Below are 16,503 nucleotides of genomic sequence, written 5' to 3' on the forward strand. Positions count from 1 at the left end.
ACATCATTTAGTTATGGCTCATTCATACAGAGTTGCTCTATGGGCAGGGTTTACTCCTGCTGATAGTCCTGTAATGGCTGCCTCCACTGCTCTAAAAACTCAGATATAGCTGTAGCCTCTGTTTTACCAGAACTGGGCCAAAATTATGTATGACAAAGAATAAAACAACCCTATAAGCTTTTCATGTTGGGAAAGATGTTTTCACTCCTTTGCCCCCCCTGCACTTTGGCATGACAGTGTGACAGTTATGGGGGACGGGTTAGTTGTTACATACAGCTAATGAGTTGTTGTGTCCCAGCTAATGGCCAGCAGGCTTGTCATTAGCAGGGACTGAGCTGCAACGGAGCTTCTGTCTGAGCCAGACAACGTGTCTAAATCCAAACAAGCGCAGTGTTCTCAATGTTCTCTCCCTGGTCTGATTCGGCATAGCTTTCAACAACCTCGACCGCTGTTAGGAGCACACCCTGATGAAGAATTAGCATGTGGCTACACAAAGGGTTAATGGGGAGTCCCCATGATCTCATCTAATAAAGAATCCAAGACATATCAGAGCTATCAGAACGGCTCATTTCGAAGATTACACCCACATCCAACTAACTAAACCAATGAACTGGGGAGTTATGGCCATATAGCGGAGAATGATGAGGAAATGTTCAGTAATGTAATAGGCAAAGCTAGCGGACTGGCACTGCTAGGCTAACGTAGCCTCACTTTAAAGCATTCAAACTCTGCAATTGTCCCCAAAAACAGCGATCAGAGGGCATAATCAGATGATCCTCTGCTGTCAGAGCATAGCACAGCAGTGTGGGGCTGATAAGTTATGAGCTTGGAGAGAAAAATACTAATTGATGCCACAGGCTATGAATAGTGTGGCTATTCACGTACCAACCAGTGTATGTGACAGCATGAAGCAGAGCTGGTATGAAGATCAAACACATCCACTGTGGTCAGAACAACTGAGGGTGGTCATTAAAGGGAAACAATATGCTCCGAGGAAAACACAGGAGATCCATGGGCAGGTAATGGCGGTCTCCACAGGTGTCATGGCCGCCGCTATTTGGACATAAACCGTAAGTGTAAGAAAACCCAAAAACACCTCAGATCCCTGTGTTGTGCTGTAATCAGGTGTACAAAATCACAATCCTTACTGGTCCAGCTAATAATGGCCACTAACAGGGCACCAATCAGAGGAGGCGCCATGGAGAAATGGAGCGTTGAAAAGTTGAAGACTGGGACAGCTGCCCCGCAAAAAGACGTGCAGGAGGAGGTGACGTCACTAGTTTCACCACACTCTGGGCGCGTAAACTACTAACAATCATGACAAAAACTGCCAGAACACACATTTCAGTAAGGCATTTCAACAAGCATCCCAGATAGTTGCAGTCAGCCACATACTAGGTTTTTACCTAGTCTTGTTAGTATGTATAAGTGAAGTGTTAAACATTTGAGATTTGAAGTGGGATAAAAAAGACCAGAAAATGATCCAGTAAGCTTTTGAAAAATGTGTCCCAATATAAGAAACCTATTTTGTCTCAGGGCTGTAACACCCAGTCATATAGGTGATAGTGAGTACTACCAGAATACATTTCTACTATCTGACATGATTATTAGTCTCAGGTCAGACACAACTAGGGGAGTTTGTCCTACTCTAATGTCCCACTTTACAAAAAGGATTTATCTTAATAGTAGGAAGCTGTCAATTTTATGCCATAAGGGAGCAGGCTGAATTCCCCAAAGATTTACAACTCCTGAGAGATTTCTCCTGATAAATGTGTCACTTCATTAGTTTAAAAGATTTAAGACACATTATGCTGTTTTTATCCGTGCTGCCTCTGTGGTAATAGAGACAGTGATGTCAGGTAGTCTGAAGGACAGAATGTTGAACTGCTGGATGGTATGCCATATTTAATGGTCCATGTTTGGCCCCCATGGGAATGTGCAATAGGGACTTCACTTAAAAGACAAGGAACTTTTGGAGAATTTCTTTATGCTCTTCCACTGCAGGGACAAGCATCTAAATTTAGTCAAGGTTGGTTCCTGTACATTTCTGATCTGATGCCTAGTGGTGATCTGTTATGTTAATGCAAGCTTTAAAGTTAAAATCATCTGTTACAATTGCATATTTTATCTAGTTTTTGACTGTTCTTTACAGTATATAACCCTCATTTGAAAAGCACTTACCACTTTGCCTTTAGCTTGCTTCCGGATGACATATGAGTCATATGTTATGTTATTTACATTCAAGTAAAAAATGCCATGCCCAAGGATGTTATTGCTCAGTGCAAAAAATACAATCCTGTGTTTCAGAATACTGTTCTGTAATTCCTCTATTTTTGATGTTAAAGATGAATTATACTTCGCTTAGAATCATAGTGTGTGTGTGTGTGTGTGTGTGGGTGGGGGGTGAGGATGGGGGTGGGGGGGGGCATGTTGGTGGGTGAACTCCTAAACTTCCTGTAAAGTAAAATTCCAAACTGTTTGTCTTGACACACTTGATATGTTGGAATGAGGTTTCTGTAAACATGTGAAAACACTGAGAAATATGTGACTGATTTTTTTTAGACCATTAGTAAGTTTTTCACCCATTTCCTGGCTTGGTTTTATTTGAGCAGCGCAAAAATCTGAGCCCATGACATCGCCAGTCATATTCAGCCTATGGGCCATTAAAAGTATCGTGTCAGAGAGATTTGTGCCAGAAAACAGTAAGTTTAAACCCTGACTTCTGTCTGTCTACTCTGGCACAGAGCCAGGCATCTTCCCTCTGATCGGAAGCATTTTTTAAATCCTGAGAAGATCGTATTTCTCATGAGTGGGTGTCGCTTCAGCTCATTCAAACGACATGCCCACACCATACTAGAGCAGATTTTATTGCCTCATTTTTATGATTTTTAAGCTTAATTTTATAAATTTAGAGATGATGTTCATGACTGAAATTTGGCCTGGTGGTTCACAACACAGTGGCCTGTCATACAACAAACCTAAAATAGGGATTTTTCTATCACTTTATAGGGACTTTAATGTGAAAAGAGCAGCGCTGTCTGAAGGCTATCTGAGCGTACAATGCTTAATTTATTAGACCACCTGTCATAAAAACGAGAAAACAAATATTTTAGAAATCTTTCAAAAACTTGTTTAAAACTAAAAATGTTATTGTTATTTGTTTGGCAAATAACAAACAAGCATTGTTTTTATGTACTTTTCCACAGTCTCTTTTGTTCAGTCTTTGAATCTACTAAATCCCAAATTTGTTCAATAGGATTCAAATCCGGACTTTGACTTGGCCAGTCCATCAGTTCCAGTACTCCAGATGCCTTTTTCTTGGTCAAATAGTCTCTGCTTAGCTTTGAAGTATGCTTGGGGTCATTGTCTTGTTGGTATATGAACCTACGACCAATCAGATTCAGTCCAGAAGGGATTCCATGATGCACTAAGATGTTGTTTGGATGTTGTTTGTATCCACAAATTGAACCCCATACCATAATGGAATCTCCACCGTGTTTCACTGTGGGCGCAATACATCTGGCATCAAAACGTTCTCCAGCTTTTCTGCGGACATAAACACGACCATGCTGACCCAAGAGTTCAAATTTGGGCTCATCCGTCCAGAGTACCTTCTTCCAGTCATCAGCATTCCAGTGTTTGTGCTCCCTGGCAAATCTGAGGCGTTTCTGGATGTTTGCAGGCCTCAATAATGGCTTTTTAGCAGCTATTCTTCCCTTCAAGCCTTGTTCTGTCAGTCGTCTGCTTATGGTCATTCTGGAGACTTTCTCAGACTCTGATCTAGAAGCATTCATCTCTGCCTGAAGATCAGCAGTGGTCTTCCTTCTGTCTCTAGTACTCAAATCTTGAGGTGTCTGACATCTGCTTCAGTTAACTTTGGTTTCCTGTCTCTTCCTTGGCGCATTTTGTAAGTACCAGTCTCAGCAGTTGACTCCAAAGCATACTTGACCACACTGTGAGAACACTTTCTTTCCCTATTTGTCTCAGAGACCATCCAGCATCATGAAGTGCTTTAATACGGACTCTTTCATTTTCAGTGAGCTCTCCACATTTTACCATTTTGAATAGGAATGAGGAATTTCAAACTGAATTCACCTTTTTATACCCAAATTTGAGCCGGCTCACTGGACTTCTCTGAGAAGTCAGAAATGAATCAAGCATAACATTCAACCACTAAAACTCATTTTTATGTTCAGTAATGCAAGTAAATAACTATAATTTGACATTTTAATCAAGAAATAATAATGTGCTTTACTATTTTTCCAGTTTTTTTGTAAATCAGTAAATTTGAAAATTCATGGATAACAATAATAATTATAACCTTGCAAAGCAGATGGATACGCCCGTTTCCTTGTTTCTCACTGGCGAATCCATCTTGCAACGCTCCCATCTGAACTGTTTGGGCCCGGTTAGAAAGTGACAGGACCAATCAGCAACGAGGGGCAGTACTCTCAGGCTCAGCAGAGTCATGACATAAACAAGCAGCAGCAAGAGCTGGTGCAGTTATGGAGGAAGAGATTAGTGTGGATGCTGCTAAAGCATCAGTTTTATCAGAACTTGACAACACAAGTTGACTACTGACATGTCTGTAGTCGCTATGTTTCGTGTAATTCCTCAGTAGCTGCGCACGTGCAGCTTGATAGCTGCTACGTCACGTGTTTTGTTGCTCTGATTGGCCCGTAGAGATAAGACAGACAGAACGTTCACTCAATCACACTCCAATTTTTTTTTCAAAGCCTCTGCCTTTTCTCAATTGTTTCCTATTGAAGCTTTCCATGTCAGGTTATAATAATGATATTTTAGCATTAAAAATATCATTTGGGTTAAAGAGCTTCTACATATTGGTGTATTAACCATTGCAGAAACATAAAAAATGATTTTGGTAATTACCAATGCTGTTAATTTAGGGCAGCTGTGGCATAAACCTTACTTTGGGTGGTGGTCTGATAGATTTGTTAAGCACTGTATGTCAGCAACAATTTGATTGTGCTTTTAATACAATCACATTGCTTTTAATTTAGAAACAATCAAACACTAAAACAGATGATTTGGACAACAAGATCTTAGATTTTATAATTTTTTATTTTTCCCCTGATGCCACAAAGTGTGTTTGTCCTGTATAACTATATGTGAAAGCAGAAGGTGTAGAGATTTTTAAAAATTGAAGTTTCTCAAAGCTTTGACTTAAAAATATTGACAATTGCAGAAATAGCAATCAGAAAATCTACTCAGGCAGGTGGACATTTCATGAAAACACAGTTGATGTTGGCTTTAATACTGGTTGAAATAAAGAGAGAACATCCTGTCTGTTTGCACTCATGTCACAAAAAAGATTTAATAGTAGTTTAAAATCTCCCTCAGCTCCTTTTATCCACCAAATACACTCTCCTCAGCTCATCCTCCCCCTCTCCTCTCCCCCTGACAGAGTATTCATTACTGTAGACATCAGAGTAAATGTCATCTCATCTGGCCGCTCTACACACGTCCATGTGTAACTGAATATAACTTATTTATTTTCATAAGTCATCACCACTTAATTATAAATGACGCAGACTGCTCCCCAAGAGGAGCCTGCTGCATGATGGGATATGTTCTCCACTACTGGAGGTCTGTTTGTGTGTTTGTGTGTAACCAAGCATTCCTGAGAGTCTACAAAGTGTCATTAAGAAATCTCTCTTGGCAACCCTAATGATGTCGAAGTGAATGGATGCTAAATTTAGATGCTGACTCTTTCTGTTGTTTTTCAAAAATTATTTTGACCACTGTAGGAATTTTTTGCTTCATTTTGTGGCTTGTTCAGTTTGTGTATTTCTGCCTATTTTTGTCCTCCGCCTGTGAGCTTAGGCAGTAAATGGAGCTGTCTGCACCCCGCCAGTCCCCCCGTCCCCTTAATCACAGATCTGGCAACCCCCTTAACTGGATGATGGATTATTTCTTATTAACCCTTTCACCGCCACTGTCACACATACAGGGCACATTTACACCTGACATTTTCTCTGCCTTTCTTGACATTTCAGGAAAAAATATGCAATTTCTAAGTTTTGATGAATACCCTGATACAACCACGTTTCAGAAAAAGTTAGGACACTGTATAAAATTTAAATGGAAAAAATGGGATGATATTACAACATTAAAATGCCATATTTAATGAAAACAGCACAAAGACAACATATACAATGTTCAAGCTGTAAAGAATGTATTATTTGCAAATTACATGCCCATCAAATCTAAAACCCACCACGCGTGTAAAAAGGCAGGGACAGGGTCATGTTTAACACTGAAGCATTGCTTTTTCAACACTCTGTAAGCTTTTCAAAATCACTGAAACTTGCATTTTTTCATCCCAATATTTCTCAAATTGGCGAATACCTTAGATCAGACTCAGCCTCTCTGGCCTCTCATTTAACAGTTTTCCAGTCTTTTATGCTGGTATTGCAACTTTTTTGAAAGTTGGCCTGAAATTATAAAATGGGCATATTACTTTTAAATTATATATTTCTCAACATTTCATATCGCCTTGTGCAATCTTCAGTTAAAGAGGACATATCAAGAAAAAACACATTTCTACTATTTTAACCAAATCCTTAATTTTTGATCTGTCTGTGTCTCCATCCATCCATCCATCCATCCATCCATCCATCCAGCCATCACTCCCAGCCATCTTCTTCCACTTATCTGAGGTTGGGTCTTGGTGGCAGCAGGGGAAATAAGTTAACCTAAACATCCTTCACCCAAGCAATGTTTTCCAGTTCCTCCTGAGGGACTCTGAGGCGCTCCCAGGCCAGATGGGATTTAAAATCCGTAGATTTCTGTGGTCTGCCAAGGGGTCTCCTCCCAGTTCCATGTGCCTGGAAGACCTCCACAGGGAGGCAACCAGGGGGCATCCAGATCAGATTCCCAAACCACCTCAACTGACTTCTTTCAAGGAGCAGTGGCCCCTTCGAGACCCCTCCAGATGTCCAAGCTTCTCAACCTATCTCTAAGGCTGAGCCCAGAGCCCCCCTCCTGGGGAATCTCATTTTGACCCCTTGAACCTGCAGTCTCATTCTTTTGGTCATAACCCAGAGTTCATGACTGTAGGTGAGTGTTGGAACATTCCTTGACACTACCACTTAGTCACTTCATCAACACATCCACTGATAGCGTGATTTAATGATGATGTGATGTGACTTAAATGTCAACAATGGTCTGTGCCATTTAGGGTATCCTTGCAAAACTGATTAACTTTCCCTTTCCCTTATCTAACATCACCCGGCTCATACAGCGTCATAATGGGGATTTCTGTTAAATACAACACAATGAACCTCTGTCTGGTAGCGATGGCAATTCAACCACCGCTGTGATACGATTTTGGAGATAAGGAAGTCATTATTTTCTTCACTCTTTCAATGAAAATATGAATAATAACAATAACACTATAATATGATAACATTTCTCCTTTCACAATGACATTATATAGAGCCATTACTGAGTCTTAACTGCTGCCTCCTGTGTGATGCCGATGTGATGAGAAAGGCAGCCTTGCCTGTGAGCCTGTGCTGAGGGCAACAGACCCAGCCTTTACGCTTACAGATCTAAGTACACGCTTACGGATCTGAGTACAAATCGTGCGCGGTACAAGTGTTGCAAAAGTCACATGTGTATGACAGCCAGTTGAGAGGAAGATTCTGAACCAAAATGAACTAAGTCCACAATTACAAATTGGTCTATATATTTACAGATTAGTGCACTCATTTGTGGATCTTTGTACAAATTTGCAAAACTTTGCACACATTTGCAGATCTTTACATGCATTTGCAGATCTGTACACCCATTAGTGGATTTGTGCACAGATCTTTGTACGAATTTGCAAATACTTTTGCAAGAATAATAGCTCCATAAGTGGTGGTATCTCACAGAGGTGGTATTTCACAGAAGTGGTGTCTCACTGTGGTGATCTGAAACATGGGGTGTTCGAGATCTGCTGTTTGCAGTCAGACTCCTCTTGAATAAAGTCCATAAGATTGAAAATACAGAAATGTAGGGCAAAAAGCACCACACTAACTCTGCATACACTCAGTATTATGTATACGGGCTTTCAGAGGAGATGGGCATGAAATTGTTAATCAAACAGGGATCAAGTGAAGAGTTCCTCAAACCCACTCCTCACTTTATTGAATGACCCAGTTGGAAACCAGGACATTCACACACACAAATCAGTTTTGCCCTTTGTAAGAAGATGAGACTAAGAATAATTCACAGGCTATTTCACCCAAACATAACCATATTCATAACCAGAGGCTAAATCCTGTGCTGATATTAAGCAAAATAGTTTACGTATAACCTTTCTCTGCTTAAGGTTACAAACAAAATCTGTTGTCTCTTAACTTTTCATGACAAATTTAAATTAAAAAAGAGAGGGAAATGATGTTTGAATATCAGTACTTACTGTAGGTCATATGTTTAAAAAAAAAACAGAACAAAACTGATCTTTTCTTTTTCCCTCCCCAAAAACAGGCTCAAGCCTCTGAGTCTGCCTGTTTAAAGCCTTTCAAAAATGGGAGGCAAAATCTGGTCTTGGAAATATCAATGCTTTGGCACAAAATTTGTTGTAATAAAGCATTCGCGGCTCAAGTCTTTCACATCCTAAACTGCTCACAGACTAACCAGGACCAGTCCCACAACAGCCATCATTTTAGACTAAGGACTTAAAATTAAGCTGATTCAGACAGTACTCTGCCATCTTAGATCGACTACATTGACCCATACTGTTACGACAGAGTTGTTAAAGTCAAGGACAGTAAAGCCAAACTTTAAGGCTGAAGTTGGCTTACATTTTATAGTCAATTTATATCAAAGCTAGTGCTTTCTTGTAGAACAGTTAACCCGTGCTGATCTTGAAAGGTGTCAGGGAAAAACACTGATTGCTTACGTGAGCTAAAGTGACTCTCTGCTAACACCAGTCTTTTTGCTATTGTCACATCTATTAGCATGAAATTATTTTTACTGTCTGCCTGTAATCAGTCATTTGTAGTGGCACAAATAGCATATTAATTCTGCCTCTGATTTATACAAGTAAAAAGGTAGTTTTATTAAAAGGGTTTATAAATAATGGCTCCGAAATTAACAAGGCACATGGCGCAAAACATAGAAGTAAAAGTAGCATACACGATTTTCACATGGGGATCATTTTTACTTTTCATTAACTAAATTTATGCCTTTCAGAAGAAGGTCATCAAACATCTATATCCTTGCAGTCTGTCTTACCTGATCCCTCTCTCTCTCTCTAAATATATGCAACAGGTTAATAACAAAACAAGTGTTATCAAAGTGCAGGTGGTATTCGATGATTACGCAGACTAGAGCCCTGCGCAGGAGTCTTTTCTTAACCCAGCTCCTGTGCGCTCCTACTGGACTTCAGACCATTACCGCCTGCTCCCACAGTGCGTCATTCACTCCCACCCACACCAGCAACAGTTGTGTCCAATCCCACCTGCATCCCACACAGTTTCTGACAATCCATGTTTAATATTCAGAATAACAGAGTGTTTAATTAAAGGCAATATTAAAATGCTCCACCACCCTGACTAAGTTTTCTCTCTGAATGAAGGAAACCCTAAGAAAACAACCTCATCCTTGTCATGTGTACCGGTGCAACACATGGATAAAAAAAGTGGCTGGAAGTTTTGACCTGATTTAACCCCAGCTTATAGCTTAATAATAGCAGCATCAAGATAATATTTACCAACCTTATTTACACATAATTTTTTTTAAAGTCATACAGAGGTGGAATTTTTCCTGATCTCTGGAAAGTTTGAGCGCCATGAAAACTGTAACACACTTCTATCAACTCTCGCAGACAGTACACTAATCTTTACTCTATTAACGCCATACTGTTACTGTTACTGTTTTCATCATTCAGTGCTTAATACAATAAGCCAGTTTGCATTAAAGGGTTGTTTTCAACTGCATAATGGCTCAGCATCTCTTCGCACCGGTGTGTAGGTGTGGTGATAGGCCAACTACACAATTAGAGGAGCATTAAAGCTATGCTTTTTGACTTATTTACAAAGTTTGAGTGCAGGCGTTTTTTTGTGGAGGTGGAAGTATCACATGGCTCACCTGCCGTGTGATGCTGGCTGCACTTGGAAGGACCCGTATTCAAAAATGTTAGGTATTACCAATGACTAAAGTGGACAAAACAGCAATTAAACCGTGATTTCTCAGTGAATGATTCTAATAGCAATGTGCGACACATCTCCTGTATTATCTTGTTTACTATGAGCATGAAGAAGTGCTTTAAAGAGAGCTTCCTTTGATCAGGGATTGTGAAGCAGGTATATCATCTCATCCATTGAGTGTCCCTGTGGGTGTGTTTCAACAAAGTCCAGTTGTTTTCTGGCTCTGTTACTCACTCTTATGAGCTCGTAGCAAATGGAAAACATTCAACTCTGGTGTGACTTCATTCCCAGCTCCTACATCCAACTCCAAAAAGAACTCAGGAGAAGTCCCCTGAATGATGACTCGGCGCAACATTTTGGGATTGTATAGAAAATCTAGATGTGTTTGATTGTCATTTTTCATGGTACCAATTTCTAACCAGTACACCCAGAAAAATCTTATGAGAGGTATCAATTGCAGTTAAAGCAACGGTGAGGTCCGTAAATCAAGACAGACAGACCGACATGCTGCTAATTATAGTAGTAGCAGCAACCTTTAAATATTGAAACAATAGTAATAGAAAAGTAAATTAAAATGTAGGTAAAAATAAAAAAATATGTAACCAGGCTCTAACATCATTTCAAGTGTGAATGAAATGTTACAGAACAGGGGTGTACTGTGCAGTGTTAGTAAAAGAAGATCACGTTAAATTGACGTAATAATTGAAATACAAGATCCCTACAACCATTAGACCAGGGAGAAGCTTCCAGAAAGAAAAAATGTTTAAAATTCTTTGCACTGGTTGATCTCTTATAAGTGAGCACATGTAGCCTTGCCATGAATTATATGACTGTATTAAACCTCAATCAAAGCTTACAATAGACCAGTGCCATAGAGAAGAATAGGAGGGGTCATATAGTTCTTGAAGTAACAGTCATGAGGGTGTGATGGAAAATATAATGAGACACAGGTTCTCTGTCTGAAGTGGCTTTTCATGGAAACAAATGTTCCTTGTTCGGGGCTTTAATTCATAGAGACAGTGTCTCGTAAATGAGGGTTCATTAAAAAGGGTCACTGCAGTTATTATGTGAGAAATGGTGTCCACTTTCTTCCTCATTGCTGTCTTTTTCCACCTGCTTCTGCCTAAAACAGAGTTGTTAAATTGTGTTTTTGAAATAAGCTTTTTGTTCTGCACCCCTAGTTTTACATAATATATTTTTTCAATGCTAGTTTTTGGAGAAAAAAGTTTGACAGTGACTCTGGCTTCCTTTAATATTTCTCTTGTTTGTACACTTTAAGGCAGTTAGGATTTCTGAAAGGCAAACAAAACTATGCATATTAGTTGGTGCATATGAACTTTTTCACAATTCTCTTCATTTTTTTTAAGATACAGTCATGTGTATATAAGATGCTAAGTATTCCTCGTGGGACCCGACCCGGTGGGGCAGAGTCAAGCTCAACACGTGTAGAGCAAAGGTCAAGCTCAACAGCAGCTTTTTCATCCTTGGTGACATGCCCAAAGATTACTGGCAGTTTTTGGGCCCTCAGGACATCCACAGCATGCGGCTCATGGCAACCCCATTACCTCCCAAGACGGTTCTCTAGGCCAGTGGTTCTCAACTGGTCTAGCCTCATGACCCATTACCAACTTCATTATGAGCCATCGCGACCCAGATTTCCTCTTTTTTTCCCAACCACATTTATTTAGTAAATTAAAATGTTGTTTGGACCTCAGACAGCACAGGACATAACAAAACAAAGACTGAAGAAAACACCCCAAAGTTTCTGGGAAAAGAATTATCGAAGATGTTTAATAGCTTCTGAGACACATTCCAGTTAAAATTCCATGAAGTTTACGAGAATGTTCCCAAAAAATCCCTAATGTTTTCAGTGAGGATTCCTGAAATATTCCTGGACACATCCTGGAGAGGACTGCTGAAAGGTTCTTCGAAACGTCCTGTAGAAAAATAATTAATGATGAAAATCTCCAAAAGGTTTCCTCGTGAAATATCTTTACATCCACAGGACAAGTCCCAAAAATATTACCAAAAATGTCTGGTGAAATGCTGACAGAATTTTGGGAAAATTCTTACAGTGTGCAGAGAAAATGTGTGATAAAAATTCCTGAATAATTAAAAAAAAAAAACATCAAGCACTTTTTTTGTTTCTTTTCTGCTATCAAAAACCTAAACTGCAGATTTTTTTTTTTTTTTTTAAGATTTATTTTGGGCATTTTTATGCCTTTATTTGACAGAGGAGGACAGTGGATAGAGTTGGAAACAGGGATGAGAGCGGGGGAAAGACATGCGGTAAAGGGCCTCAGGCCGGATTCGAACCCGGGCCGTCCGCGTACATGGGGTGCGTGCCTTAACCACTCGGTCACCTGCGCCCCAACTGCAGATTTTTTTTAAAGCCATTCATAGAATTGTGACAATTTTTCCCCTGGCATATACAGTATTTGTGACCCATTGAAAACAGCACTGTGACCCACTTTTGGGTTTTGACCCTCCAGTCAAGAACCAGTGCCCTAGGCCATACTCACTCGTCACATTCACCCCTTACTCAGCCCTAAAGGTGCATCTTTATTATGTTTTCAACAGAATTTTTTCCATGCGCGCTGTGTCAGTCCTCTTTCTCGCTCAATGGGGCCCTCAGGTCTAATGGGGTCTGCACAGTACTTTATATTTGGTGTTGTTAATGCGTTTATAGTAGACATGGCAGTGGATCGAGTAAAACAGTGTTTCTCAGATGGTGTGGTAAGGCACACTGGTTTTGCTTGAGGCAAGTCTTAGTGTGGCGTGGTATTTTGTACAGCTGTATAAAATACCACAACAACTAAAGATACTGTAACCTGTTTTAAAGAGTCATTTTTGTATTGATATGGATAGTGTTCCTTAAGGTTTTGGACCTTAAGTATACCTTGGGCAAAAAAAGTAAAGTAAGAAACCAGGGAGAACAGTTTTTTTCTTTTATAAATGTAATAGAAAAATTACAAAATGTATGCTCAAACATGACAAAGTTTTTTTTCATACTTTATTCACTTCACATTTTGATTGTTTCAGTACAATAAGAAGAAATGAGCACATGTTTGAAGAAAGGTTATTCATTATGTGTCTTCCTAATCTCAGGTTTGACAGTGTAGAAAAATCCACTCGTTTTATTGCTGGAGTCACAGTTTCTCATCTCTCTGCGCATAGACCTGTCTACATCGATTTGTCACACATGGAGTTGGATCTACATGTTGATCCTATTGTGCATTGGTGAAGACATGTTCATCCTTTTTTAGACTCTTTCTGATGAGTTATGACTCAGATGCTGATTGTCTGTGATCGACCTGCGCTTGATCAATTCTGTCTGACACTTCTGCATGAATATTCTGTCCACTGTGGTTTATAGTGATTGCACCCTTTGGTGATTTAGAGGGAGCATCAAAATGTCCTGCACTGGATTAAATTGGGTTTTTTTTGTCTGCAGCTAGGTAGGAATAGTTTATTAAGTTCTTTATATGACTGTACTACATAAACACTGTCTGTCATCTGTGTAGTATTTGGTTGTTCGTCTGATCCCTGTGGCTCAGATTAATGTCTTTGTTATCGTCCTTTCATCTCTTCATGCGCTCTGGAGATGCTTTACTGGAAGACAAATAATGACTATTCATTTTAATGCAGAGAGACAATTTATATTTCCCTGGTAGTTCAATCAGTAATTGAAACTGAACTCTTAACCTCAATATGGTAAACAAGACAGAACATAAATAAAACTCTGTTTATTTTGTGTTATGGGTCTTTTTCCAATGAGTCATGAACTTTTATTGTTAATAGAAAAATGTTTCACAGAAATGGAAACATGTTCCCATAAAACCAGCCATTTCCTGAGATGAGACCTTAAACATTATAATGAATAAAGAATCAGCCAAACAGTTTAGTTTCAGTGCATAATCTAATTCTAATTATTTTTCTTTTCTCAGACAAGTTCAATGCCTACGTGACTTTAAAGGTGCAAAATGTGAAGAGTACCACCATCACAGTCCGAGGGGACCAGCCATGTTGGGAACAAGACTTCATGTTGTGAGTATCATCTAAATGATTTTCTTTGCTACAGAAAGTATGAATTACGGGGGCGTGATGACACACTTAGCTCATGAGATTTGGGTCCATAGTGAGACTGAACAAAATTTATTCTATTTTTAATTTTGGTAACAACATATATGAGTGGAAAATGTGTCTTTTCTACAACAAAGTCATAAAAGTAAAGCAATTCAGGCCTATTCAGAAATGTTTAAACTAATCCTCCTGTACTGAATATGACTGCCTACATCTAGTTTATGTCCTGTCTAACTCTGACTCAAACTGTGCATTTAAACAGTATTTTAACAGCTCTCAGTGAAGCATCTTTTCACTAGCTCCCAAGCCAAAAACTTTTAAGTTCCAGAAGGATCTTTGTTAGCTTTGTAATTTCCAGTTTGGAATTTTTTTCTGTCAGGGCAGCTGCTGCTCTGAGTCTGAGTTGCATATTGAAAATGGAAAGAAAGTTGTATGCATGGCTTTCGAGAGTTATTCCCCCTAATAACTACTCTACTAAAGTGAAAAGAGGCCACATATCAAAACACAATATTAATCTGCAAAGAGATACAAAGGCTGGCAGAGCTAGCTGCTAATGTTAGCCACACTCTACACAGCATATCAGGCTCACATCGTACCCGCTGACTCAGTGACTTGGTGATGAATTTGACTATTTCTAAGTATTTTCTCCTATTTAGATTAGTTGGTTAAACAAATTTAAATGGGCGTTTAGCTGAGCTGGGAAATAGACACTTGGGAACGTCCTTACTTTCATGAGATTTTCAGGGATTTATTTGTTAATCTTACAATTTGATTTGAAATTTGAGTGGGTAATTTCCTTTGAAATTTTCCAGAAATTTCATGGAAATTTGAGGTTATTTCTTTGGTTTTCAGGGATTTTCATGGAATTATTGGTGAACATTGAATATAAATCTTTAGGCTATTTCAGAAAAACAAACACATGTTTGGTGGGTGTTTGAGGACATTTTGTCGTACTTTATTCAAGGGATTTTTGAATTTTCTCAGAAATTTCCAGTTATATCTTACATGTTTTATAACCTGACACCCTTAGATGGTCTTTGGGAAAGGGCAGAGCCATTGAAAAAAAAACTCAGAAGGTGATTGGATGAACGCTCTGTCTGTCACACATCTTTATGGGCCAATCAGAGCAACAAAACGTGACAATTAGACTCTTACTGAATCTAGTCAGGAGAGGGGCAAAACATCATTTCTGCCAAAAAAATGTACTCAATGCTGTTCTTTGTTCGTCTTTTAATGAAGAAATGTCAAGTTCTGATAAAACTGACGCTATAGCAGCATTCACACTAATCTCTTCTGCCATTATTGCACCAGCCTCTTGTCGCTGCTTGTTTATGGCACAACTCCGCCGCACCTGAAGGTACTGGCTCTTAATCCTGATTGGTCCTGTCACTTTCTAACAGGGCCCAATCTGTTCAGAGATGGACTGACCACTGAGAAACATGGAAACAGGCAAATCCATCTGCTTTGCAAGGTTATATATTTTAGGGAATTAAGGTTGTTTTTTTTTAATGTTTTTGGTACTCTTCTTATTTTAAAAGGATTTTTCCAGGATCTCCAGAACTTTTAGTGGAAATTGAGTTCATAGCTTGGCTAAACAAGTTCTTGCAACCCATTATCAGACAAGGGCAACACCACACATCTCTGAATGACTGACACCATGTATTATTGACTGAACGGCCCACTCAACTGGCTGAAACACATTCAAAATGTATGGAAATTACAACATTTTAAACAGTTATATTTTTGTGTGTTGTACAGTAACATGAGTCTGTTGTCCTCATATGCAGATATCATTTTTTGGTATAAACTACTCCCTGTTCAAAGACAAGGCTAAGGTTTTAAATCTGCCAGGTCCTACTGATCCCAAATAAGTGAAAAAAAACTAAAAATGCATTCCAAACAAAAGCTCAGGACTCAGGAGGATATACAACCCAACTTCAAAATACCAATACATCCACTTAAAGAACAAAAGAAGAAGAGAAATAAGTATCAGATGACATTACTTTAGCATTACAAACATGCATCTATACCTCAGCATCTCTAGGAGAGATTTTACCTAACCTTTGTTGAGTAAACGATAGCTTAAACAACCTATTTATTCAAAATTGTTTCATATACTAGGTTGTTTCCCAAGCATTTCCACTACATGTAAGCATCAACTAACAAAATAATACATTCATCCTACTTCATCTCTGAAAAAGGAGTCACTGGCAACAGTTTGAAAACACATTATTTCTAGTGACATTTCTGGATAGTTATT

At 39.1% G+C, this 16,503-nt stretch overlaps 1 protein-coding gene across 1 annotated transcript in view; it reads left to right on the forward strand.

Moving 5' to 3' along the window:
- The window catches only part of LOC121509581 (protein unc-13 homolog B-like), a 260,714-nt gene that overhangs the window by 31,624 nt on the left and 212,587 nt on the right, over positions 1-16,503 (forward strand). The window contains exon 3 of the mRNA XM_041787044.1: positions 14,108-14,207. Within this exon, the coding sequence (XP_041642978.1) occupies positions 14,108-14,207 (100 nt within the window). The remainder of the gene's footprint in view (positions 1-14,107; positions 14,208-16,503) is intronic.

This window comes from Cheilinus undulatus, linkage group 5 (assembly GCF_018320785.1).
Source record: "Cheilinus undulatus linkage group 5, ASM1832078v1, whole genome shotgun sequence".
Classification (NCBI taxonomy): domain Eukaryota; kingdom Metazoa; phylum Chordata; class Actinopteri; order Labriformes; family Labridae; genus Cheilinus; species Cheilinus undulatus.